Raw genomic sequence first — 26,989 nt, forward strand, 5'->3', positions numbered from 1 at the left:
CCATAAAGGTTCCCTGCAGATGCACCTCATCACTTCCCATGGACCTGTGCTCCTTCAGGTTCCTTAGATGGTCTCAAACCTGATCTTCTCTTACAGTGACTGAGAAAATATGTACTGAAAAATTGAAAAATAATGCTTTCAGGTTATATATAGCATGTGGAGATCACAGAAGAATGTAAATAAATGTATGTTTTAGAGAAGAATTTTGCACTGTTGTCACAATTGAACTATATGTGAAACAGGGCCAGTGAAATACCTCTGTGCTGTGCTGTGCTGGCATGAATGAGCATGCACTTATTTTGTGTCTCTTCCATGGTCACTTAAAATGGCAGGGAGGCAGCCCAAGCACTCTGCACTGTTTCCATCACAACTGGTGATGGATTCTGAGCATGTGTTGGCATAACCCTGTGTGCATCTGTGTCCCTTCAAGCTTAGCTTTAAGGTCTGGGTCTTCACTTCTACCCAAGTTGACCTGACTGCTGAATTTCCTCTTTGAACAAAGCCATGTGGTATCTTTCCTTTTCTCTCCTTTGACTAAGTTTTCTTTTAGAGAGAAAATAGTGTTTGCTTTCCGAATGCAACATCCCCCCTAAAAGAACCTGTGTACTAAAGCAGGCCATCGAGCCTTTCATCACTTCTCTTGGTGATAGCAGTCATGAATTTTTTATTTTCTGCAGGGCTCACTCCAGATCTGCCACAGCATTGTGTGGGTGCACACATGTAAAAAGGCTACTAATTGAAATTCAGATGTAACGAGATGAAGTTTGCTATTCACCATGACTGCCTTTTGTTTTAGCCCATGTACGCTCAGTGCACCTAAACAATACAACCATTGCTTCTCCTTTTAGATTTGACAAGAATAACTAAAAAGGCAAGAAATATTTCTGTGTCTGCTGTAGAGATGAAGTATGCACCCCCAAAAATGGGAATGGCACGTGTTAGCTTCTTTATATACTTATCTGTGGGGAGGGATAGAAATTTTAATGGAACTGTAAAGAAAATGAAATGGAAAACTTACTGCTATAAACTGTTCTCTTTTGAAGATGCAAATGTGTCTCTATTGCCTAGGTAACTATTATGGAACGCCGAAGCCTCCAAGCCAGCCCCTCAGTGGGAAAGTGACTTCCACCAATGCTTTGCAAAACCTGCAGTCTGGCTCCAAGCAGTCGACTCCAAAGCGAACCAAGTCTTACAATGATATGCAAAATGCTGGCATAGTGCATACAGAGAATGAGGAAGAGGATGATGTACCTGAAATGAGCAGTAGCTTCACAGGTAAAGCAAAAATACTGCTGTCTTTCAATTGAAATACATGGGGAAGGCTTTTGGAGGGTATTTTGAAGAGGGGGTGTTGTTTTTAATGTGTTTTCTGCTGTCAATGTCAAAGAGAACTGGCTGACACCTGAGTGGCAGATACCCAGGTGTGATCAACCACATGCACAGCTGGGTCTTTCCAAAAAGGCCTTGTGGGATTGAACTGGTTGAGACAAAGATGTGGTTAAAGTTCAAATCCATTAATTGCAGAAAGGTCAAGGAAGAGTTGAGCTATGGTTGACAGCTACAAACAGTATGAAATGACTCAACCAGGTTTACATTTGAAATTAATCATTGCTCCTTCCTAAATATGTTGCTGTCCTTTATCCTTTCTTGCATCTAGAGCTGCCCATCACATGCAATTGCTGTCCTAGGTCCTCTTCTCCAGGTACCCCCCAGCACATGGAGGGCTGCTTGCTGCAGGAATGAGATCTGGAGCATGGGTGCAGGTTCTGTATTTCATGAAGGTCTTGTGTCCCACTGAACACAGATCTTGTTCCCACCATGGCCTTGGCTGAAAGATCACTGGAAACCTTTGCAATCTCAAGTCAGGTGCTGTGCAGGCAAATTCAGAGTAAAACACCATTGGAGATCCACTGAGTTTCCACAGAAATCAACTGAAAGTTTGTGAAGCTCTGAGGAGCTAGAGCTCTTCCCCATGTCCCCAGGCCTAGTATTTGTTAGTGCTCAGAGCATTGTTACCTCAGCTCAGTTTCAAGCACTGAATTCATCTTCTGGGCTCCCTTTGAGGCAGGTACTGAGCAAGTATTATCCACACCTTCAAGGCTTTCCCAGCTGATTGCCTTGGGAGCTCACCATAACTGTCCTTTGTCCTCTGATCATTTTCTATCACCATGAAAATTTTCCTTCCCAGCCTTCTGACTAGAAGATCTGTCCTGCCAGTTTCTACCTGCCAGTGTCCTGGCTCTAACATCTGTTTAGAGCTTTAAAAGGATTTAGGCTGAGATTTAGTTGTGGTCCTCTCCAGGCCAAACTATCAAATGGCTTTTGAGGGTTGTACTCTCTTTGGCTGCTACCTGCTACATTTCCAACTCAAATTGCTTCTAGCCAGCCTAATTTCATTTCTGTCTCTGCTTTCCAGCTCATTGACAAACCAAGGGTGGTTTCTCCCATGTTGTGACATGACAGCAGCCTCAGCCTTTGTCATGGGATCTGATTTTGGGAAGGAGCTGGTGGGAGATCTGTTATTTGATTTCCTTTCTGCCCATCTCAGTTTGGTGTCCCTGAAGTAGCTTGAGCATCATTTCTCTTCCTTGTTTTCCTTTGCAAGATGAAATACTGGAAGATGCAGCTCATTTGTCACAACGTTATCACACCCTGGCCCCTTGCCTTCATTGAATGAGCACAGAATCAGGAAGAGAGTTATTTCTCATATAGCAAAGTGATTCCTTATGCTTATTTCACATGAAAGTGTGCTAGCCATATTAAAATGCTCCTGCTTCCCTAGGAGACCTCTGGGCAACTTGTGTTTTCTAGATTTTGGCATGTTTGTACTCTCAGTTTTTAGCTGGCGATGATTCTTTCACGCTTCTTTATGTTGTCATCTTCTACCTAAAAATATCAAACTCCAGGAGGGCTGAAAAGCAAGCACTGAGGGTACTGGTATAGTCTAGATGTTTTTCTTCCTGTTCCTCCCAGTGTTCTTCTCTTTTGGTAATGGCAGCACACGGACTAGAATAATGAAGGAGCTGTTTCCAGGGCTGTGGGCTGTGAACTGAGGATGTCCATGGTCTCTGGTGTGGAGAGCAGGGAAGGTTCTGTCTGGAAAGCCCCTTCAGCCCCTCTCCTTGGGGACTTGGCAGAGGGTGACACTGATCTCCGTTTTTTGCTCAGTGCATTGTCAAGCTGTGCTTGTACTGATGCTCTCAGGGGATGTGGAAGTGCTGCCATAAATTTTCAACACCTCCAAGAGCCAAACAGAGAAAGTCCCTTTGGTGGACAAATGGTTTATTTTAGAATTTGTCCATTGTTGCCAAAACCTCTCTGTGAAGGAGCGAGGGCAAAGACCTGTTTATTGGGAAGCATTTACTGTCATTAGTGATGGGAGGGGATGAGCAACATTGTTTCATGGATACAGCTCAAAACTGCATGGATACAAGCATCAGAAATATTTCCTTAGAGGGATAAGGGCCAGATACAGCATAAAATTCTCCTGACTGACTTTGATTACAAGGATACTGTGATGAACCTTGGAATAAACCTCCTCAGACAGCAAGAATGGGCACTAGTGAGCAGCAACACGTGGACACATGGTACAGTGCTGACATTCATTTTAATTTTTAATTTAAAATAACACACTGCACTGAAGACACTCGCCATTAGCTTGTTGACTTTGAGCTTCTGGCAACATTTTGCACTTGTAAAATCTCTTTTGATCATTCTTCAAACAAGAAATTTTATCCTCCTAATCCTGTCCCACAGTTGGCACTGCAGGGGTGAACCTGTAAGCCTGCTTGAAAGCACGCTGAACTCCTCTACACCAGCGAGCCCTGGCTTCAGACAGCTTGGAGGAATGTGGTACCTCAGCAGGGCCTGCTGGAGCTCATCACAGCTCCTGGTTTGTTTGGCTGGCAGAGGGTGTGTGGGCACAGAGAGCTCGCCCCTGCTGCCTCAGAGACTGCCGGGGCTCTGCCCTCGCTCCATCTGCTGCTGCGTCTCGTGAATTTAAAGGCAAGGAGAGGAAAACCGGCAGGATAAACCTGGAGGAGCAAACAGGGAAGGAGAGGACTGATTGTCACTTGTATCTGTGTTTGTTCACAGCAGAGTCTGGTGACCAGGACGAGCACAGCGCGCGCATCGGGAGAGAGGCAGCGCCCGCGTCCGCGATTGAGAGGCACACCCACGTCCCCACCACGGACCCATCTCAGAGCCTCCCCCAGTACCTACCTCCTGCTGCCGAGGATAACCTAGGTCCTCTGCCAGAAAACTGGGAGATGGCCTACACGGAGAACGGAGAAGTCTATTTTATAGAGTAAAGCACATTTTTGTTGTTCTGATTCCATCTCTCCGCCTCTCTTTGGGCATAAAGTGAACCTCCATGGATGTGTTTTGTGTGTGTATGAAATATTTAGTGTATACAGTTAGGTTGCAGAGCTGTTAGCTCTTTACTGCTTCTGAAGGGGGTTTGCATTTCCTGATTGGATTAACATCCAAATTACTCCTGAGTTTCAAGGCAGAGGGAATTGCTTGTTTTATGAGGGTAGTTACAAAAGCAACGGACACTTATAAAATGCAGGCCAGTTGTTTTCATGGGTGAAATGAAAGCTCCTAATTGGAAGGGCTGAGACTTGATTCTGTGCATAATGCAGCAGAGGGGATTCCTCCAGTCTGGTGCAGCAGAGACAGCGATGGGCTTCGTGTGTTGTCCCCTTGTCACAGCAAAGGGGCCAAATGTGTTAATGTTCTCCAGTGGCTTGCAAAAGGTACAGCTCAGTGCAGGGTAGGCACAGCAAGTTTGGAACACCTCAAGCTCTGCAGTCTTTGCCTAAGAGCTGATTGCTGTCAGCAGTTTTATGATGATATTGATTTTTTTCATGCCATAAATAATAGTCTCAAATTATACTTGTCTAAATTTATTGAGGTAGGAGTAACTTATAAAATAGGAGCTGTTAGTGTAAGAGATGTCTTGCACAGAGTTTAGCTAGACATTAACACTCAATTAGCCTTTGAAACTCAAGCCCTTAGCTGCCAAGTAGAAGAGGGGTTGAGGAATTGATTTTGGATTTGATGGTCTGTTTAATGCAGTTGTGGAAACCCTACCAGAAGCCAATGCCCAGTTACTGCAGAAGAACTTCCTCTGTTAATTAGCCCTGTCTCCTGTGGAGGGTTACACTGGATCAGGGCTGTGGGGGCAGCAGTCCTGCCTCATCGTCAGGAGAGGAGACTTTTGGACAGGGCATGGGGAAGGTTCAAGAGCAGGTTTTCCCCTGGCTGCAGTGGCAAGGGAACACATGAGAGAAGATTGCCAGAATATCTGAGGAACTGGGTGACTGAGGGCACCACAGCAGTCCTTCTTCAGCTGGGAGAGGGCTGCTCTAAAAAAGGCCATTTTCCAGGGCACTCTCAATTACCTGAAGAGGCTCCAACAGTCCTTGAGTGTAAGACAAGGTCAGAAGAAGGCAGAATGCAAATTATCATCAGATGAAACCAGGAGGAGTACATTACCCTGAGCACGGCTTTCTTCCCTCACTGTGTCCTCAGGGTGCCTCGTTATTTCATGTACTCTCTGCCCTTTATATAGAGAACAGCCTAATAGCCCGTTCAGCCTGCCATTTTCCCCCTTGGAGGAGGACAGATGATGGGCAGTAAATGCTGGCCAAGCAGTCAGTTGCTCCCCTTTTGACCCCACAGGGGCCCCTGCTGTCCTTCCTTACAGGTCCTTCCATCGGGATTCCGCTGCCGCCACCATCGATTTCCCCAAACCCACCCCCATGGCTGCTGTGTCTGTGCTCTCTGAACAATGCAGGACTGCAGCACCTCTACATAATTTGTCAGGAGAATCATGTGTATGTTGGGAAAACACAGCCTGTGAGATAGGCCTGTGTGATGTGAAGCTCTGGTAGCAGCACCTGCTCCCTCCCTGCAGGGCGGTTTGAGGAGATGCTCCCATGGGGCTGATTTTGTGCATGAACCTGTTGGTGTGGATGCAGCACTGAATGACTGCAGTTCTATTAATTCTGAGGACACCCTGAGCTTAGAAACCATTTAGTTTGATTTGTATCAGATTAAGAAAGTGAACTAATGAGCAGTGTGGACCCAAGCTGGCTCAGATGTCTGTTCCAGCATCTGTGGATCTCTGGATATCAAGTCAGGGTGGTGAAGGGAGCAGCATGAGCTTCTTGAACAAAACCAGTGCAGGTCCAGTGGGGCCAGGGCTGTGTGTCAGATAACCAATCCTGATCTAGCTGGAGCAATTTGGTTCTTGAAATATGTTTCTCTCGTGCTTTAATTGGGATTTTCATTTTCCCAGTCCCCTGTTATCTGTGCATCTTACAGGTCTAACACAATCCTTTCCACCTGAGAGTGTGATCTGAAAGGTGTTTAGCTAAATTTTCTGTGCCTCAGCAAACTACACTGTTGTGAGCCTTTGCTTAGGAAGTACAAAAAGCCCCTCTGCTTTATTTTTGTTAATTTTCCTGACTTGCTGAATTTCTGCCATTCAGTTTTCTGGGTGCTGATCAATTGCTCTGAAGCACACATAAGGATTAAACACATTTGCTCATCCTGCCTTGGGAGGGCTGAGTAGTAGGATGTGTAAAACAAAGACCTTTTATTTACTCACTCAGATCCTGGGAGCAGGGCAGGCCCCTTTTCTTCCAGTACAATACAAGTTTTCTGGTTGGTTGTTAGTTCCTCAGGGATCATGGCCCTCATTACAGAGCCCTCATGAGACTGCTGTGAGGCTAAAATTCAGTTTGTAAAACTCTTTGAGACTTTGAAGGAGAAGAAAATAGCATTACTACACTATTGAAACTTAAAACTGTTAAGCAGTGTTAGAGGCTAAGCTAGATAAGTGATACCTCAGGGACTGCAGGTTGTGTCTAAGATGACACCAGGTTGTAGAAGAGGCATTATATTATCAGATTGTCTGCTTATGCAAATGAAATTATGGAAGAAAATAACTTCTAGAAAAATGTGTTTTAAGCCTGTTTACTATGCAACCTTCACCACTGGGACTGGCATCGTGAGGCTGTCAGGGGACTTGTGGAAAGGAAGAGTTGAAAGTAAAGCTGCTCAACTTCCATCAAAGGCTTAGAGCATTTTTATTTGTGTAATTATAAAGTTTTCAGTCAAAACCATTTTTGACTAATGCTTGGGTCAACTCTAGACATGTCAAAGGTCTTTTGTAGGAACAAAGCTCACTGAATAATTTAGTGAGGAAGGGAAACTCCTGCCTTTACCTCAGAGACAGCTCTGGGAATTAGAAACAAGCCACCAAAGGCAAAAAATTTGGAAATTAATATTATAATATTTCAGCATTCACATGCCTCTTTCCTGTCAGCAGTGCTGATTTGTATTTTTTACTTGTTACCTTTGTGTTTTCAATGCCAAAGTTCTTGTGATTTGGTCGACTAGTTTGCACAACATCCAATTGTAGAGCTGTTTCTTTGAATCAAAAGTATGTCTCCAGGTCTGCTGAATAGTAAAGAGGATATATACTTTTATGTCATGGATACTTCAACTCTGCTTTATTAACAAAGGTTGTATTTCCATTTTTGGTTTCCAGCCATAACACAAAAACAACATCTTGGCTAGATCCACGGTGCCTGAACAAACAGCAGAAGCCTCTAGAAGAATGTGAAGATGATGGTAAGAGACGAAAAATAGTGACATAATACTGTGTTTGGTCCATTCCTAGGTGACTTTTTTCCTTTTCCTTCTCTCTTTCTAGTAACTAGTATTCAGAAAGGCTTTCAAAAATTTAAAAAATATTTTTCAGTAAGTACAAAGAGACAATATCCATAATGTTGTAAAATCGCTGTGAAGGTAAAACAGCCATTGAGGTGCCAGATCATTTAATAAAAATCAAGGAGGTGCTACAAGTAAGTTTTTGCAAAGGCATTTGAAAAGCCACTGATGCTGAACAAGACTCAAAGCTGTCTGACATGTTTGCTTCTTGGATCTCTGTGTGGGAGGGAGTGACTGAGTCTCTGCGTGCTCCGCTGTGTTCCGCTTCAACCACCTGCTTCAAGTGGATTGAGAGAGTTATGTTGCTGTTTCCTTGTTTGAGCAGAAATAACTCAATTGCTTCACTTGTGCTGTTAAATGCTGACAGTCTGTGCAGTGTTGTGATTGCTGAAACGAGTTCTATTTGAAAGTGTAGGATTCTGACACTGAAAATTTGCACTGAGATTTGGTATTCCTTGAGATGTTGGAAATGCAAGCCACTGTCCTATTTAGAGCAGCCAAATGCAGGACTGTTAAAGGAGGTCCCTTCCTGGCCTCCTTAATGAGATGTTGGAAGAAAAAGTGAGTTATGAAAATAACTTAAATATTTGGGAAAACTTGTGAAGGAATTTTGGTCTACTGACCGAGAAAGGTGATGGAATTGAAATTGGTTAATACAGGCCTGTCATGGTAGACACTTCTTAAAAGTGGGTTTCCTTCATCAGTGTTGGTGCTGTCCTTGTGAAATCAGTTTTCATAATACAATGAACCGCCTACTGGTGTCAGTCATCTTAATAAAAATCACAATTTTATTTCAGAAAAGAATCAACTCAATCCCTTTTCACTGTTAGGTTCAACTCTGGTCTCCAGAACTGCTGGTAACTGTTTTTACACATGTAGTAGTGTTTCACCCTCTCCTATCTTTCACTTGTGAGATTTTGCAGGGTGTGAGAATTTACCTCTGCAGTCTAGGCTGCTGTGATGAAGCAGGTCACCAACTTGCCAGAGCACAGTGCAGGATACTCTCAAACCACAGGGATGTGCCAGGCAAGGAGCACCCAGCACCACAAGGCTTTAGAGGGTGACTGAGCTTCTCTGTTACACAGTTTGAAGTCTCCTCGCAGAAGGGAAAGTCTTTCTCTTGTCCTCTTAGCAATTATAAAGCAAACATTGGAATAATTTGTTTAATTTGGAATAGAAACATACAGCTGGTATTATTGTATTTCATTGAGTTCATCATTTTGGAGAGCAGTGGCATCTTTGTTTATCAGCTCCTTAAAATCAGCTAATTTCATCTTCCCACACACCCCTTCACTTCATTCACCAAGTTGCTCATTAATGGATATTTTTAACATTCACTAGTTTAACCAGTTGCTTCATAGCTACAGTAGTGCTCTGCAATGCTTTGCTTGGCTGCTCTAATCTTGTTTAGCACATAAGAATAATTATGTTTTAAAAAACAGGGAGGAGAGAAGGTTAGTTAGGTTAGTTTTGCTTTGTCGTAGAAGCTGGATGGTTTTTGGCAAAGTTGTGTGTCATTCCTTAAGAGTCAGTGGGATGACTCCTCTGTTTTGTTTGGTGTATGTGTGTGCATGTGAGTTCCCAGGCTCATCCAACCCTCTTTATAAATTTTATAAATATTAGATATTGTTTCAGATTTGTTTGGGTGCAGTTAGTTGCCTTGTGCTTTTGTTTCATCAGGATACGTGTCCTTTTTTACTTGTTTCCCACTGTTTAGGCTATCAAAGGAAATTGCAATTAGTATTTCACACTAATGGTCCAAAACAACTGCTTTGATAGAATATTTTGCAAAGAGATCATGGAAGTAGTTTTTTGGGTGTCCTGATGTTTCAACCCTACAACCTCTGTTTGCTTCTGTCATTCATTTATGTGGCTTAAACTTTGCTGTACTGGGTCCAAGATTGTTTTTACCATCTTTGTTCTGGTTTTGTCACCATCTTTCATTTTCAGACTGCATTATTATTATTTATAGGCCAAGCAATACTTTAATCATCTGTGTCACTGTTAACTTATGAATATGGAGCAGATAATGATAAATGGAGCAACAGCGAATATTGATGGCTTTGTGTCTTTGAAAAATTATGTGATCTTTGTCCCAGGTGCCCTGCTAAAACTGGTGCATTCCTGTCTGTGCCTCACCAGTGCATCTGGACTGGGGGTCTGTGCCTCCAGTTAAACAAGGCTTCATGCCTATCTAAATCATCTGAGTAGGACGGTGAAGTCTGCTGGACCTTGTGCGCACATAAATTTAGATGCTTTCTTGAAAACCTTGCTACATTAGTTCCTTGTTTAGGTGCAAGGTTTTCCTCTCAGATTCCTTCATTACTATCCAGATCTGGCCTTCTGATAGATCCATGTGTCTGTAGAACAGATTGCAAAGGTTGGACTGTAGGATCTGAGGGAAAAGCCTCACTACAGTGAGAACATCACAATTTCATGACTTTGCCATATCAAACCATGACATGGAAGTAGTCCATTGATGAAGGTGTTTTGAGAGTGCAAGAACCACTTTTTTCATTATCTGCATCAGATCCATCAATATTCTGATCACTGGAGCGTGCTAAATGGGAAGCTTGGGCTTGGTGTGTAGAAAATTAGTGCTGGTTCTGCTGTTTGCTCTAGGGAATTTCTTGCTTGGGGCTGGTATCTGAAATTTTCTTTTAATTTTTTCTGTCTCATTTACTGCTCTTCCCTTGGAGAAGAAGGGGTGCACACGGAGGAACTGGACAGTGAACTAGGTAAATCATCCATCTCTCATTTTGATATTTGACTTCAACTACACTGTGTTGAGCCTTTAATTACTTACTTTCTCCTTTGTATCATTTTGCATCTTTAGGTTTTGTTTTTTTTTTTTATTTCAATAGGAATAATTTATCAGCAAAACTTCCCCAGCACACAAAGCATTTATCTTTCCCTAGCTTCAGATCTGTAGTGCTTTTCTTATTGATTCAGAGTTTGAAGAAAGCTAGAGAGCCCCAATCTTGCAAAGTTGTTTCGAAGCTGCTTCCTCCTGGACTCTGCAGAAGTTGGGATCTTTTCCTTTGGCATCTCTGGCTCCAGGAAAAAGCTCATAGATGCCAAAGATGAAATGAAGTAGCTCATGATGCTTTTTCACTGGGACCCAAGACATTTCCCAGACAATAGAAGCTAAATGTGATTCAGAAAGTTTAAGTATTACATTGGATGCTTCAGCTGAGCTTGTGAATGAAACAGCTTAAAATTTTCCCTCAGTCAGTGATTTTATAAACAGATGATTTTCAGTGATGTGGTACACTTTTATTTGCTGCATCTCTTTGTGAAGGATGCTGTCTAGATATCTAATCTCAGCAGTGCTCATTGTGTTTATACTGATGGCAGAGGTAGTTGTTATTTCTGTTCAGCTATGCTCTAGTGCACTCGCAGAGCTGAAGGAAGAGGTTGCATAGGATTTTATTTCCACCAGGACTATTATTGCTTTTTAAAAGGACTGTAGTTACAGTTCATAGTTCTGCATACTGGAGGAATTGTATTACCAGAGAATTAAGCTCTGGTTTCTGTAATGACTTGCAAGGAAGTGTATTCTGCTCCCTGCTTCTGTGTGACGGATATGGCATCAGCAGCCAGCAGTGGACTTGGAACACTGCTCCACGAATGGTTCTTCTGAATAATATTCCTGGAATAAAATGCCTAACTTCTCATAGAGCAATTTGAAAGAAATGACAATTTAAAGAAGAATGCAGTCTCTTTAGTGGTCCATGAGTGTTATGTGCAGTTTGCACAAATGATCATCAGCAGACCAAGTAGCATCAGAAGTAGGTGGATGCACATCAACAATCTGCAAAGAGTTCTCACTAAGGTCTTCACAACCAGTGACTTAAAATGAGAGGGAGGTTTTAAAAAAGCAAATTTAGAGGCAGTATTAAACAGAAATTACCCTTCTTTCAGTCTGCTCTCAGGAACTAGTGCAAGAGCAGAGCTGAAAAAAATAGATGCAGGAAAACTCATTCATTGATAAGCCTGACCCCAAATCTGCAGGCGCTTACATACACAAGTGTTCTGCTCCAACATCATGAGATTTTCCCTTTGTTTCAGTGCAGATACGTTTTATTGAGCTCACAGCCCATCAATATGCTGTTGAGATGTGCAAATGTTGCAGTGTAAAGAAAGACATTTCCAAATTACTCAATTGGTTACAGCAACATTAAGGAGAGGGCGTGAAAACTTAGTATAGTTATAGTAACTCAGGTCAGTAAAAACTGGTTGGCAAGGCCTATTTAGTGCCTTAACTTATCAACAGTTTCTATTCTAAATATCAGAAGATTAAGACTTGAGGCATTTCCACAACTTCTTGTTTTCCAATGAGCTGTGGAGTAATAGGTCACTGCATTTTAACAGAGGGCTGTTCTTCAGACACAAAAATTTAACCTATAAAGCAGAATTTGACATGGCTTGGACCAACCCTCCTGGCTTCACAGGGAGCAGTAAGAGCTGAGTGTGCTGAGTTCCTCTACAGCTCCTTCACAGTCGTGCATGGCTGCAGCTGAAATACCTGGTGGCTAGAGAAGTCATTTTTTAGGAAGCCATCCAGCCCCTCTGTATGTAGGGCAGGATACTAGAGCATCTCAACAGGATATCCATGTGCTTATCCAAGGCTTAAAATTGTGGTATTAGATAGGTGTCCATTGAATTTACCCACCTACTGATACATGCTCTGAGACTGCATTGGTGCTGCATGGATGTACCAAAATAAAAACCATGTGGCTCACTATGGCTCCTAATGATGCGAAATGCTTTTTGAAATCTCATATTTGTGATAAGATCTAATGCTCTGGGTCATCTTCAGTTTGGCAGGAGAGATAAAGAAAGGAGATGAATAATTTAAAGCAGCTGAGAAACTAGACTGCAGCATGGCTATGGAGAATATTGTCTTTTACTTTAGAGGACTTCTGGAAGCTTGTAGGAGTCAAAAAGTGCATCTACATAATCATCAAGAAATGTGTTAAAAGCTGCAGTTTTGTATATTGTTATATCTGAAAACATGGAGATTTGTTCCTTTGAAAAAGCTGCAGAGATAGTAAACTGGAAAGATTTTGGCATAGTGCCATTTTTGGGGTTAGTAAAGTGCTGGTATTCTGATCTTTTGTGAAAATACTTTAAATGGGAAGAAAAAAAAAGAAATTAACTATCAAAACCTTTTGTGAGCAGGAGAAAGAAAACAATTTTTTTTTGCCTAAACTTTAAAAATAAAAAAGCACTTAGCGGTGCAAAACAGACAAAAGATATTTAGCATGAGAACTGCTGGAACTCATTCGAAGGCATTTGTGCATCACTTCTCCTTTCCCTCATTGACTTTTTATTTTTCTTTCACCCCAGCTTGGTCTCTTTACCATTCTACCTTCACCACGGTCAACAACCTAAATGGATACAACAGCTTGTGATTTTCCCAACTGCATGCTAGGTTGTAATTGAATCACAGTGAAACTCTTGGAGCCATTCCCATGGTGCTCTCACCTTCTGGGACTCCTCTGCAAACCTGAGAGTTCCCTTTGTGAAAACACTTTCCAGATTGGCCTCTAGCTTTCTGACCTTTTCTCAGATAAACTTGCAGGGTGTAAAGGAATATCTAATTCTGAAGTGTTCAATCTCTGCTGATAAAAACATGGAGTTTTTTCATGCCCAGAAGTTAGCATTGGCTTGCATTTAATGGCTTATGTCTCAAGGAATCCAAAGATGTTGAACACAATGAGGATAAAATAATGATAAGAATGGAAAACCTACCTTTTATCTGCAATTAAGGGACATGTGGAGCAAAACCTGTGAAAGTTGATTTCATCTGATCTCCAGCCAATTCTGAACACAAACATAAACTTTGAGTAATTAGTCTATGTGTGTTTGTATAGATTCTGTTCCTCTCCAGTCTTGAGATATTTCTATCCTTATGGCAACATTATTCTAATTAATGGGCCATTGTTGATTCTATTGGCTCAGCAATTGATGCCATTAATGGAAATAAATCTCTGCATTTGATAATGAGCAAACATAGATTACTGTCGGTGTTGACAAATTTCATGTTAAATTCTGACAAATTACTTTGCATGAGCTATTTGAACTTGTATTATCCAACAGTGTTGGGTTTTTTCTATATTTAAATGAATGGTGGGTCCACATGTGCACAGTCCATAGTGTGGTGGAGGTTTAAATGAGTGGCACAAGGATCAGGCCCTTAAGTAACACATACAGCTTTAATAACCCTGTTGGATGCTGAAGTGATTGCATTGCATTCACTAACTACAGTTAAAGTACTATCTGCAGCCTAGAAAATCAACAGGAACAAAAGCAGATCCAGTTAAAAATGTTAATTTCATCTTCAGAACAGTTTTTTGTCAATTATGGTAATGAAAGGAAGGAAATCTCTGTTCCATGTGACTGTGGCAGTGTGTGTTCTTACATGAAGTGTTGTGCAATGAAATGCACCCATGTACCAGCCCCTCCTGGGTGGGTTCCTGGGTGGGCATACATGTTAAATCCACCTTGTCCTGGTTTTGTGTTGGGCTCATGGCTGAGCACTGCAAATCCCAATGAAGAGTAAAAAAATTCCTCTTTTCTGCACTGGTGAGGATAAATGGCTCAGCCCTGGTACAGGAGGTGGAAGTGGTCCCTGTCAGTGTGCTACAGTTTTTTGCCATAGTCTCACCCACCTTCATGGGTTGGTGCTGAAATCCCCCGGCCTTTCCTGCATTGATTTCCCCTGCAGTGCTTCCTCCAGGGCCACTGGCCATGGTGGAGGGAACCAAGGGGGCACTTGAGGCAGTCCCAGACTGGATATTTATTGAGCATTTGCTCATTTAATGCAAAAAGCAAATCAAACATTGACTGGTGTGGGCATTTCCCAGTGATGACCCAGCACAGGGGGCACAGGCTGGGGTGTTGTGCCAGCCCTCCAAAGGGGGCTGTGATCCTTCTGAAAAGTACCCAAAGCAAGGCCTGATCTACTGATGAGTTTTGCACGTTGGGCAGGAGCAGCTGCCTGTCAGAAGAAACCTTCCTTGGAGGCTTCAGTAATGCTTTTTCTATTTCCAGAGTTGCCTGCTGGTTGGGAGAAAATAGAAGATCCTGTATATGGTGTCTACTATGTAGAGTAAGTGCTGCTGCCTGCTCTGGTGGGGCTGCTGGGGGGAGGAGGGGTCCCTGCACCCACCCTGTGCTTTGCTGGTGACACCTGAGACCAAGGAGGAGCAGGAGGAGGAGACCCTGGCCCATGACAGGCTGGGGGATGTCACAGGGTCTGGGAGAGGGCAGCCCTGTCTGGCCATTCCCCACCCACCCCAGAGTGGGCTCAGGGGAGACAGGAGTGCCCTGGGAAGGGGTTAAGCTCAGAGAAGGCAGGAGCAATCCAGGGCTGGGATGTGAGGAGCCCCAGCACCTCACAAATTATAATGTTCTATCCAGAGAACATTAGTGAGTGTGCATTTAGCTGAGTTTGGTGGGCTTTGTGCAGCCCTGTGCTCACAAAATGAGTGTGCAAAGCAATCCACCAGCCAGCTGGGTCAGAAGATGCTCAAAAGGAGGATTGGAGAAGATGGTGTGACCAAACAGCCATGGCAGAGGCTCTTCCATCAGGCTGTGTGACTGTGAATGGAATTACAGGTTTAATGGGACTCTCTGTGGAATTAGAGCAGCTTCTCCTTTATCGACATGTCAGATTGCTCCTTTGGGAAACCAGAGATCCCAGTTCTGTTTCATCACTGACCCTATAAAATGAATTTTTAATTATGTGTACACTCCTGTCTAGTAGGATGGCTTATGATAGCCCTCAGAGTAGACATGGAATACAGTTTCTGTCTGCTTTGGCTCATTTCTGACCCTACCATCTGTGCCTAGGGAAACAAGGTTAGCAAACTGTGTAATTAAGGCTTGACATTTATTTACCAAAGACATCAAGAATATTTTTCAGCTATTAAATGCCATGCCAAGAGATCTTTACAGGATATTGTCCTGTCACTTTATATACACATGCCTGTTAGTTTTGTGGCACTCCTTACTAATGGAATTAAATCAAAAAGTAACTTCAATGAGGCAATAATTTTATTTTACTTGCTGTCTCTAAGCTAGCATGATGGTTGTAATTTTAGCATTTGTCTCTGTCCCTTCAAATCAGGCACTTTGTTATTACATAATAGTTTTTATTGAGAGACAATTGTATCATGAAAAAGTTTATATCATTTTTAAAATAGTTATAATTTTTTCTTGGCTCTCCAAAGATATCTTGAAATGGGAAATCTTTTTCAGTGAGTGAGTTAGAGCTCACTTTCAGTGACATAGACCTCACTAACTTGTTTTTTATTTAGTAAGTTAAATATTTTTCTAGTGATTTAATATTGATCTTTAACAGAAAAATTTCTGAATGTAAATCCCTGGAGTGCTTCTGTCACAATTACTAGAAAATATGGTTGGTTTTCATGTGGGTTTTTTTATAAAGCCATACTGGATAAGAGACAGTATAATAGCTATTACTCTTAATGGTAAACTTTGCTTTGTATACAAATATAGGCTTTAAGGTAATATATTTTTTTAAGTCTACCTGTTCCTCTGCTGTAGCAAAATCTCTACTGAAAATGGCTCTTGAGCAGTTGATGAGCCATTCAGGGAGTCCCAGCCCTGCCCCTGCCACCCCAGCATCTGTGGCTGCTGTCCTTCACTTGATTTCATAAGGTGGTGAATCCTCTGTTGAGTGCATGCCTTGTGTGCTGTGATGGGACTGGGCTGATTATTTTTTCTTTTCCTGGAACTGGTACAAAATATTGACTCTCAACATCTCATAGTGCTCAAAAGCTGCCTGAGGAAAACAGCTGAAGTTTCACTAAATGCTGGTTTCCACTGGGAGTATTTGCTGGTGGCTGATTCTGGATAGATTTTGATCCATTTGGAGCCCAGCTCATAGCCTGCATCCCTGCAGGTATTTTTAAGACACCCTGTGTGCATTGATCAGATTGCTGACAGATGTTGGGGTTTGTTTTGCTTTGTTTTGGTTTTAACTTGGGTGAGCCAGGAAATGACTGCACCTCTGGGAATCTGATTAAAGCAGGGATGATACAGGCCTGTCTTTTAAAATGCAATCAGACAGCATGCCTTTCCTGCTTTAGTCTCATTTTTCACAGATAGATCACTAATGTATTTGAAGGAATTACCCATCCCTACTCGAGACATCATATCAATACCAGAATCTGCTTGTTTTTCTAAATACTCTTTTTGGATGAGCCTTGTTCCACACCCACTGATGTTGGGTTTGTTTGGGATTTTACTCCTTCCCTCAGAAAGAGGAGTTCCAGTGCCTGGCCCTCATTCCTGCCTGTTGCACAAAGGGATTCCCTAATTCATGGCTCTCTTCCATCTCCAGCCACATCAACCGGAAGACACAGTACGAAAACCCAGTCCTGGAAGCCAAGAGGAAGAAGCAGCTTGAACAACAGCAACAGCCTCCAGAAGGTTGGCACCCTTGAGGGCGTGGTGGGTGGGGTGTTCATGGGGGAATGTCCTCCCTGACATCCTGCCAGTGTTTGTCCTTCCCTCCATGGCCTTAGGGTGGAAAGGCAAAGTGATGTGCATGGCAAAGGCTCTGTCTGTCCTGCACAGAAGATGCAGCAAAGGAGGAAATCTAAGCTGGATCACTTAAGTGTAGAAGGTTTCTATCTTGTTAAACAGGAGAGACCTTCCTTTGTATGTCCTTTGTTTCTGGAACATTTCTAGACTTCCCAGAGACAGCTAAAACACATTTGCTTCTTCAGTCTGCTCCATGAAGTCAGTCCCTGTAGCTGGTGTTGTTCCAGTCTGCACTGGGACTCAGGCTGTCAGAGGGGATGAGGAGTGGGCTCTTACATGCACCAGATAAACCCTGCATGAGAGATTTCTTAAACCAAGACCTTTGTATGTTGTCAGGCTCTAAAATCTGAAGTAATTTCCTTATTTTGAAACACTTTTAAAAAATTGTTTTCCTCCCTCTCAGTCCCTTTTTTTTCTTTCTTTTTAATTTTTTTCTTCAAATGCAGCCCAGCTGCAGTGAGGGCCCTGTGGCATTTGGGTTTGTTCTTCCACTTAGAAGCCATGAGTGGCACAGGGAGTAGATTTCAATTTCATGTCAAGTCCACTTAGATGCAAATCACATCCCAAGTTTCAGTGTGAGATAGGATGTTCCAGCAGATGGATCAGTTGACCTGGATATAGAGATCCTTCAGAACTGGTTTTTGGCCATCCCATTCATTGTATTCCCTCTGTCTGTGACTCTGTTTTCTCTCTTGCCATGCTTCTCACCTCTCCTCTGCTTGACCCCCACACTCCCAGCGTGTGCACATGCAGCAGCTCTGGGTGCTGTTGTGAAACCAGTAACATTTCCCTCTCTGCCCTCTCTAGAATGGACAGAGGAGTGTCCATCTCTCCCTCCACCTGCTGCTCCAAACCATGTTTCAAACAACCAAGAGGCAGCTCGGGAAGCACCTGTACAAGGTAACAGCCTTGTTAAACCAGTTGGAAAAGAGCAACCAGGTTTTTTTTTCCTGAGAATTCCCTCAGCCACCACAAGGGCAGTATTTCCAGGACTGGTGACACACCAGGCCCTGTGCCTGCTTATCTGAATTCCCAGATTTTGAGACTAGTTTATTCCAAGACTACATTTGTTGCTGAGTGCAAGAGGTGAATGAGATTTGATGCACACATCAAAAAGAGGATTGTGGCTATTCTCTGTGTAGTGTTCCAAGTTTTCAAACACAGTGGGCTTACTCAGAAGTTGTACTTTTGTACAGGTACTCTGGGCTATTACAGCCTCATTTATTGTGTCAGTGGTCACAGACCAGTTGTTTGCCTTAAATAACTCACCAGACAGGACATGAATCATTCCTTAATTTGCAGCATGAGCTGAAACATTGCCAGGTCAGGTCACCAGCAAGGGCAGGGAGTTCCACTTGTACCTGTGGCAGTAAAGTGCTCTCTGGTTACAAGTGGTTGTAAGTAGGCTTAGTTTTGACTACATCTGAATTGCATAGCAAGTGAGTGGCATTGCCCTGGTCTGCAGGAGCCAGAGCCTGGGGAAGGTGAGAGGGAATCTGGCTGGAATGCACCTTCCTGACAAAGCTGGGAGCAGCAGGAGGTACTCCCATGGTCTCTGAAGGGAAACCTGACTGGAGTGCTGCTGTCCCAGGCAGCCTTTCCTGCCAGGAAAAGCCAGGAAGTGCTCTCTGCTGAAGATCAGCCCTTCCAAAACAGCTGTGGAATTTCACAGGACCCAAATCCCCCAGCACAGTCCTAAGGGGTATTAGAGTACATTAGAATAATCCAGCCTGGTAACAAGGAAAAAAACATGGGAGGTCTGAGGCTGGCACCCTGACCAGCCGGCACCTGAGTCATCAGAGTGCCCCAGAAATGCTGATCTGCCTCCTGGAGGCCTCTGTGGATGCCACCTTTGCCTTTCCCACAGTCAGGCTGAAGCAAGGGCTGCCCAAGCATCCACACATGGCAATGTAAAGGAGCTGTCACTCAGGGCTGATGTTGGGAGCTCAACATCACCCAACAACTCAGCCACCAAAGCTGTGCAGCAGTGTTAGAGCAGGGCATTAACCTGTCTCAGCATTAACCACTCTGAATGACGTGCCCTGGTATCTGCTGATGATTCCTCCCCTCTTTCCTTCCTCTTCCTTTCTCAGTGCTGCTCCCTCTTCTCTCACTCCCCATTTGCAGCAGTTTCCATGCCTGGAGGTTTCCATCTCTTCCCCTGATGGCACTGCTGGCAGGGACGTGGGCACAAGGAGCCCTCCCTGTGCCCCTGGCAGCACTCTCACAGCCTGGGTTTTGTAGATAAACTCATTTCAAATGTGAGTTCTGTAGGTGGGATGTAGCCTGTGGTGCTGCTGTCCTGCTGCTGCTGGGCAAGCTCAGCTTGTGTCTGTGGGCAGACACCAGCAAGCTCTGCTTGTTCTTCTTGTCCTTTGAACCAGAAATGAGCCCTGCTGCACTCTGCCTCTCAGCTGTGTGTGTTACCTGAGACACTGGGTTGTCCTTTGATAGTCGGGGCTTTTTTTGCAGGCTGGGGTCTGAGCAGACCATCTGCCCACGATGTGCAGGATTTCCATGTTCCTCTGCCACCCTTCAAAGGCAGAAAACTACAAGTCCTCACACTGCCTCCTCATGAATAATCTTCAAATATACATTTTTTCCTCCCAGTCAAAGGCTTACAAATCTCAAATCCCCTCGCTCTCCCCCGAGGTCTCCTTTCTGAGCAGAGGCCCACAGCAATGCTGCCGAGGTGTTTGAAAGAGAGCCAGCTCTGCTGGCTGTGACACCCACTGCTGATCCCAGAGTTGTCACCAGAGGGCTTAGTGGCACAGGCTAAGCGTTAAAAACAATTAAAAGTGCAAAGGTGTTTAGTGTTGGCACTGTGAAGTGCAGCAGCCCTGATCCCTTTGCTGAGCCTGTGCAACATGCCTTGCAAGGTTGTGCTTTTGTCCATGGAGCACCTCTTTCCCTCTTAACTGTGCTCCCAGAGAGCATTCCCAGCCCTCCAGCACAGCTGCTCTGGTCCTGGGCTGCTCTTTGATTCAAACCTCCACAACAGGTAAGGAGCAGAAAGGGAAAAGGCTTCAAACAGTGTCTGAAGAACAACATCAGCCTCCTCCCCTTTTCTCCAGTGGAGGTCACAGGGCAGTAGCAATGGTGGGGCTGGGGGTTATGCTAAAGGGTATCAGTGTCTTATCAGAGCTCAGAACTTGCTTTTTGTTCAGTGGGTTGGGAGAAAGTCAAGTGGTGAAAAACATAATGATGCTTCTCTCTGCAGAAACTCTCACTGCAGACTCCAGTAGGAGGCCTCCTAACCCTGCCCCATCCTTCCCAGGATGGATACAACCACCTCAGGACAGAGATGAGACACACATCCAGCCCAGCATCCCTAGCTTTAACACATTCCACTCTTTAAAGCAGCATGTTTTCCCTTTTGTAGCCTTGGGGCTTTGGTGAGCACGACCACAGCTAACAAAGTGCCAAGTGCTGAGGTTTTGTTCACATCTTTTACTGCATGCCTGGATCCAGGGAGACAGGCTGAGTGTGATGAGATGAGAGGCTGCAGGAGTGAAGTGCAGTCCTGTCCCTGCACACTGCTGTGTTTGTCCATGGACTCCTTGCAGTGGGGAGGGGCAGAGGAAAAAGAGATCAAACACTCTTGCCTGCCTGCTTATAGATTTTTTTCCAAACTTCCTACACAGGAAAACCTTTTTTTACACGAAACCCTTCTGAGTTGAAAGGGAAGTTCATCCACACCAAGCTAAGGAAAAGCAGCAGGGGGTTTGGCTTCACCGTCGTTGGAGGAGATGAGCCAGATGAATTCCTCCAAATCAAAAGTTTGGTGCTTGATGGTCCTGCGGCGCTGGATGGCAAAATGGAAACAGGTACTGATGCTTTATATCAAAATCACCACGAGCACTTTGGTTTGTGTTTTTGCAGCTGGTTTCAAGTGCTGTTCATAAAGGACTGTAGTCTTCATCCCCTTCTTGGGGAAAGGCATTCAGCTTTCCTATTGGTAAGCAAGGAAGTGAAATACATTGAGGAATATATCCAGAATCTTGGAAAAGGACATTTCATGTGTTGGAATTCCATATCAGTGTCAAAATACCAACTGGACACTGCCAGCCCCTGCTCTCCCCACACTGATCTGAGGAGAGGAGCCAGCAGTTGTGGGGTTCCACATCAGGCTATGGGTTCCTGCTCCCTGCTGTGGGTGATGGATTTTTGGAGGGCTGCACCGCCTTGTGTTTGTGTCTCTGCCATGCTGCTTGCCTCTTTGCAAAGCTACTCCCAAGGAATGGGCAGAGCAGTAGTCTAATCTGCAACTTCCCTGTGTGGAGGCACCAAGGGCAAATTCATTTTGCTGGAGATCAGGTCCACCACAATTTAGTTGCAAAATATGAAATATGGTTTATGGTTTAGTGGTGAGCACAATGTTGCTGGGTTAATGGTTTGACTCAATGATCTTGGAGGTAGTTTTCCACCTTGATTCTATGAAATTCTCTTGGGCTTCATCTGAGGTCACAACTCCTCACTTTCAGCTGGAGCATCACAGCACTTAGCATCCCTATTTTGCAGCCCCAGTGTTAATAAAATGACTCGTAACTTTATCAATATCTGGATTTCAGGCTGAAGTATGAGACATGACATGTGGCACTCACTGTGTCTGAGCAGTTGGTATTTGAGAGCCTTCTGTTACAGCTCCCATGTGCTCTCAATTTTGTTTCTGTCATATGTCAACGTGTAACAGTGAGAGCTGGACTTCAAAATAGCTGTGAAATGGGCCATATACCAGCATTTAAATTTGTTAATTTTTTGCATGAGCCAATTCCATTTTCACTTCCAAAAACATTAATGTACATAAAGGCTTTATGCCACGAATCCACAGAGTTTTTGCTCGCCCAAGTGTCACCGCTCTGTGGCATTCACATTCTCTGAACATGATTCCTTCACCCAGGGTTTTCCTCCTGGGAAGCTGAAAGGCAGAGAGAGGCCTCAGAGAAAAGAAAAACAATTCTCACTCATTTGCTTCTCCTGTCTTGTGCTCATGTGGAATGTGTTTGGGGATTGTTTACCCACAGGTGATTGTTTCATTGGATTCTGGTGTGAGTTGTTTTGACTCATTGGCCAATTAGGGCTGTGTCAAGACTCTGGAAGGAGTCACAAGTTTTGATTATTATCTTTTTAGCATTGAGTATCTTTTCTGTATTCTTTAGTATAGTATAGTATTCTTTGATATAATATAGTATAATAAAATAATAAATTAGCCTTCTAACAACATGGAGTCAGATGCATTGTTCTTCCCCACCATGGAGCTTGCTGTGAATTTACAATATCGCTCCTTTTTCTTGTGCTGAAATGCTGCTGTTGCCTGTGAGTGGTAGCTGTGGGTGCTGCAGATCTGCTCTCAGGCTCTAGCCCTCCCCTTCCTGCAGTGCACAGAATGTATTTCCTTGGTCTGTCTGTCTGTGTCCGCTGCAGGGGACGTCATAGTCAGCGTGAACGACACCTGTGTGCTGGGGCACACTCACGCCCAGGTGGTGAAAATCTTCCAGTCCATCCCCATCGGAGCCAGCGTGGACCTGGAGCTGTGCCGGGGCTACCCCCTGCCCTTCGACCCCGACGACCCCAACACCAGCCTGGTCACGTCCGTGGCAATTTTGGACAAAGAGCCCATCATTGTGAACGGGCAGGAGAACTACGACTCCCCGGCGAGCCACAGCAGCAAAACAGGGAAAGTGAATGGCACAAAGGAGGCCAGGCCCAGCAGCCCGGCCGAGGTCTCCTCCAATGGACCCCACGGCTACCCCAACGACACGGTGTCCTTGGCATCCTCCATAGCCACGCAGCCTGAACTCATAACTGTGCACATAGTGAAAGGGCCCATGGGCTTTGGGTTTACTATAGCGGACAGCCCCGGTGGGGGAGGCCAAAGAGTGAAACAGATTGTGGACAGCCCGCGGTGCCGCGGCCTGAAGGAGGGAGACCTCATAGTGGAAGTCAACAAGAAGAATGTGCAGAGCCTCACTCACAACCAGGTGGTGGATATGCTGATTGAATGTCCTAAGGGAAGCGAAGTCACGTTGCTGGTGCAGCGAGGAGGTAAGGCTTCAAAACTGCTTTAAAACACCTCTTCTTGAAATTAGAAAAAGGAAAAAATGCATGTCACGAAAGATCTGCTCTCCTAAGCTTCTCTGTAGAAATGGGTTTTTTTCCTGAGATGTAGGAACTGCCCCAAGTTGGCAGTTGTCAGGTCACATCGATGGTTAAAATTATTTATTGTGTGTTGGTGCACTGTGGGTGATGCTCAGGTTCCCACATGCACACAGAGCTGGTAAGGGGCAGGAGGGTGGTGTGGTTACACCTTTGCTTACATAACAACCCTGGTCTCATGCTCAGAAAACCTGACTGTTTTAAATAGAACATAGACATTCCTTGAGCTATTCTGAGATATGGAAAAGGCTGGTAATATGTTCTGTAATTTGCACTGTTCAAAATCAGATACTTAATGACTCTTCATTGGGAAGGATTATACCTGGGATACATTTGGCAGCCTAGAAGAGAATTTAAATTTCTCCAAGTTGTACGCAATTGCAATGTGACTTCTGCACATTTGTTTGCTGTGCCATTGGGAGCTGAGCTCATTTTCTGGTAGCACTGCTGAGGCCACCGGCAGGTACAAAACCCATCCCACAGGCAGCCCACATGGAGAATGGCTGGCAAGTAACCTGTCAGTGGTCAGTCCATCCACAGGAACTCTTTCCCTGCACATAGTAAGTGTAAAGTAACCTGAGGCAGCACCCCTTTAACCTGTGGATTGAGATTGCTGGGGTAGGGTCAAGCCCACAGGAAAGTCCAGGTTGGCTGTGGAGTGCAAAATCAAGAGCAGAGGGGTCAGCTCTCCCTCCCTCCCTGGCACTGGGGCTCTCAGAGGGACAAAGGGCTGTCCCCACTGTGCTCCCTGTCCCATGCAGGGTTTTATGGACAGCACACACATGGGTGCTCCGTGGATATCAGGAATGACCTCGCTGCAGAGGCAGAGTTAAAGGGACAGGAAGGTGCTGAGCACAGCCCCAGCCAGCCCTGAGGGGAGTGTGTGCTATGAAAGTACTTTCCTGCTGACTTTTCTAAAGTGTTTTGATTGCAGTAAACACCAAAAGCCAGTCCATTTTAACAAGGGACAAGTTGTTTCCTGATTTCACAAGTCTGGTTTGTTGTTTTCCAAGACTTATTTCAAGGCGTTGAATACATTGATTCTGCAGTTAATAGCAGCTCTGGAGAAAGCTCTGCCTTTCCTATACTCTTTTCTTTCCAAGTGCTTACTGTATTTTTGTATTTTGATAGTAAATTAGAAAGTAGAGAACAGAATATATTAAGAATTCTTCAATTTTCAAAGTGTGAGCTCCTTAAAGACTTTCAGTACTAGAGAGATTTTAAAAATGCACTTCATTCTCATGATTAATATATGTATTATGGAGAAAATATGGTTAGAAGAAAAATAGCAGCTATTATTAATCCTCCTGGAGAGTGCATATATATCTGGTAACACCATATATTAATTATTTGAATTGTGCCTGACATTTAATAATCCTCCTAAAGCCTTGAAGGCATAATGAAAAGTTTAGATGAGGAAATAAAAGCCTAGTTTTAATAAAATAGTAAATAGTTCCCTGATAATCATGTTGAATCTTTTTTTTATTTTTTTTTTAATTTAATCAAGATACTAACCACATTTGCTATCGCCTTCCTAGATAAGGTACCATGTCAGTCTCCTTGAACTGTCTCCCTCCCTCCTTCAAGGTCCTCACATTTCCATCTCAGCAGAGCAGTTTTGAATTTCATGTTCTTGGGGTACAGAACTTGGAGATCATGGTGGCCCTGGCCCACAGTTTATTATTGAAACAAGGTTCTCCTCACATCCAGAGGCAAGCTGGACCAAGGTGCTCAAGCTATGGTAGAGAAGCCAAGCAGAGGATGCACAGTAGAAGCCTCAGACCCAAAACCTGTCAGGTTTGTTCAAGTCTTCTAAGGTGATGCTGGGGGATGAGAGGCTGGCCATGCCCAAGCCGTGTGCACTCAGAGCCCAGAAATCCAGCACCTGGGCTGCAGGTGAGAGGGGGACCCTGCCCCTCTGCTCCACCCTTGTGAGACCCCACCTGGAGCACTGCATCCAGCTGGGGGCCAGCACTGGAAACACCTGCACCTGTGGGAGCCCGTCCAGAGGAGGCCACCAAGATGACCAGAGGCATGAGGGTATGCATAGCTCTGCTGTGAGTACAGGCTGAGAGCTGGGGTTGCTCAACATGGAAAGAGAAAGCTTCAGGGAAACCTTACAGCACCTTCCAGGACGTAAAGGGGCCTACGAGGTTGCTGGAGAATGACTTTTTACAGGAGCATGTAGAGACAGGACAGGGGAAATGGCTTTAAACTACAAGTAGGTAGGTTTAGATTGGATCTTGGCAAGAAGTTGTTCCCTGTGAGGGTGGTGAGGCTCTGGCACAGGGTGCCCAAAGGACCTGTGGCTGTCCCATCCCTGGGAATGTCCAAGGCCAGGCTGGATGGGGTTTGGACATTCCCAGGACAGTGGAAGGTGTCCTGTGCCCAGCAGGCCGGTTGAAACTAGATGATCTTTAAGGTCCTTTACAACCTAAAGTATTTGAAAAAACAAAGGTGGAACTGGCTGAAATCCACCTGGCTCTCAGTGCTGCTGCACTCGGGTCCTTTCCCTGTAACTTCACCTCCTGTTACCCCTGCCAAGTCTCTCCTCAGCAGCACCATCCCCAGACAAGGCGCCGCTCTTTATTTTGGTGCGATTGCAGAAATGTATTTGGCTCAGGTGTCTGATAAGCTCCTTCAGGGCTCTTTCTTGAAGCTGTTCTTCAGCTTCTCTGTCACTTATCCTTTCCTCCTCCTCCCTCTGGTGTCCAGTGAGGAAAGTGCTCAGCTGCTGTCAGCATCCTTCCTTCAGCCCAGCTTGCATTCAGTCCCGCTGTGCAGGAAGCATCCCTGTGATGCCAAGGCTTGTATCCAAGAGCTGCTGAAAGGATGTTCAAAGTGATTACTAATCAAGCAGAAAAATATCAGAAAGACATGTGCAATACACAGGAAAAGCTCTGCCTGCTCCAAGCTGCTGGTGCACTCCCAACAAGGAGATCTAATTGTTAAAATGCAAACGCAGAGTTGCTGAGAACAGCCTGTGAAATATTTACTGTGAAGTGTGTTCAGCTGATGCACTGGTTTATGGGAGAGGGCAAATCCTGCTGCTGCCTCTGAGTGAGGAACACAAGGATGATGAATCCTGATGATTTCAGGAGGGGTGAAGCTGAAATGCCCCCTCTGTGTGCTCAGGTGTCATCTAAAATCATTTGCAGGATTGGGATAAATACTTCAATACCAATTCAGATCACTGAGAATTTGCTTTCCAGAGGCCTCATAGAAAATTTACCTTGTCTGTAACTGGTTTAATTTTTTTGTATTTTCTTCTCCTTATTCTCCTCTGTAGGATCAGTCACACTGCTGTTGTTTTCCTGTTTCACCTATGTGTGGATAAAACTGGATAAAACTCACTGATCTTGAGGGGTTCAGAAAGAGTTCAGCTCCCCCAGGGTGCAGAGAGTTGATTGAGCTGACTGGAAAAGCTGATTTTGCTTAGCAAAATGAAGGGACAGAGGGGACAAAATAATTATTGTCTCTATTAGGCAGGAGACATAGAATGTACTTAAAT

The 26,989-nt window shown here is 44.3% G+C and overlaps 1 protein-coding gene across 8 annotated transcripts in view; it reads left to right on the forward strand.

The window, feature by feature from the left end:
- The window catches only part of MAGI1 (membrane associated guanylate kinase, WW and PDZ domain containing 1), a 338,177-nt gene that overhangs the window by 260,475 nt on the left and 50,713 nt on the right, over positions 1-26,989 (forward strand). For 3 of the 8 annotated variants that reach the window (XM_066558206.1, XM_066558201.1, XM_066558207.1), the window contains exons 4-12: positions 1,069-1,275; positions 4,096-4,306; positions 7,562-7,644; positions 10,446-10,481; positions 14,803-14,860; positions 17,120-17,208; positions 18,130-18,222; positions 20,967-21,149; positions 22,747-23,367. In XM_066558206.1, the coding sequence (XP_066414303.1) occupies positions 1,069-1,275; positions 4,096-4,306; positions 7,562-7,644; positions 10,446-10,481; positions 14,803-14,860; positions 17,120-17,208; positions 18,130-18,222; positions 20,967-21,149; positions 22,747-23,367 (1,581 nt within the window). The remainder of the gene's footprint in view (positions 1-1,068; positions 1,276-4,095; positions 4,307-7,561; positions 7,645-10,445; positions 10,482-14,802; positions 14,861-17,119; positions 17,209-18,129; positions 18,223-20,966; positions 21,150-22,746; positions 23,368-26,989) is intronic. The other 5 variants (XM_066558202.1, XM_066558209.1, XM_066558208.1 and 2 more) reach the window with 3 other exon arrangements.

The sequence above is a fragment of the Molothrus aeneus genome, chromosome 12 (assembly GCF_037042795.1).
Source record: "Molothrus aeneus isolate 106 chromosome 12, BPBGC_Maene_1.0, whole genome shotgun sequence".
Classification (NCBI taxonomy): domain Eukaryota; kingdom Metazoa; phylum Chordata; class Aves; order Passeriformes; family Icteridae; genus Molothrus; species Molothrus aeneus.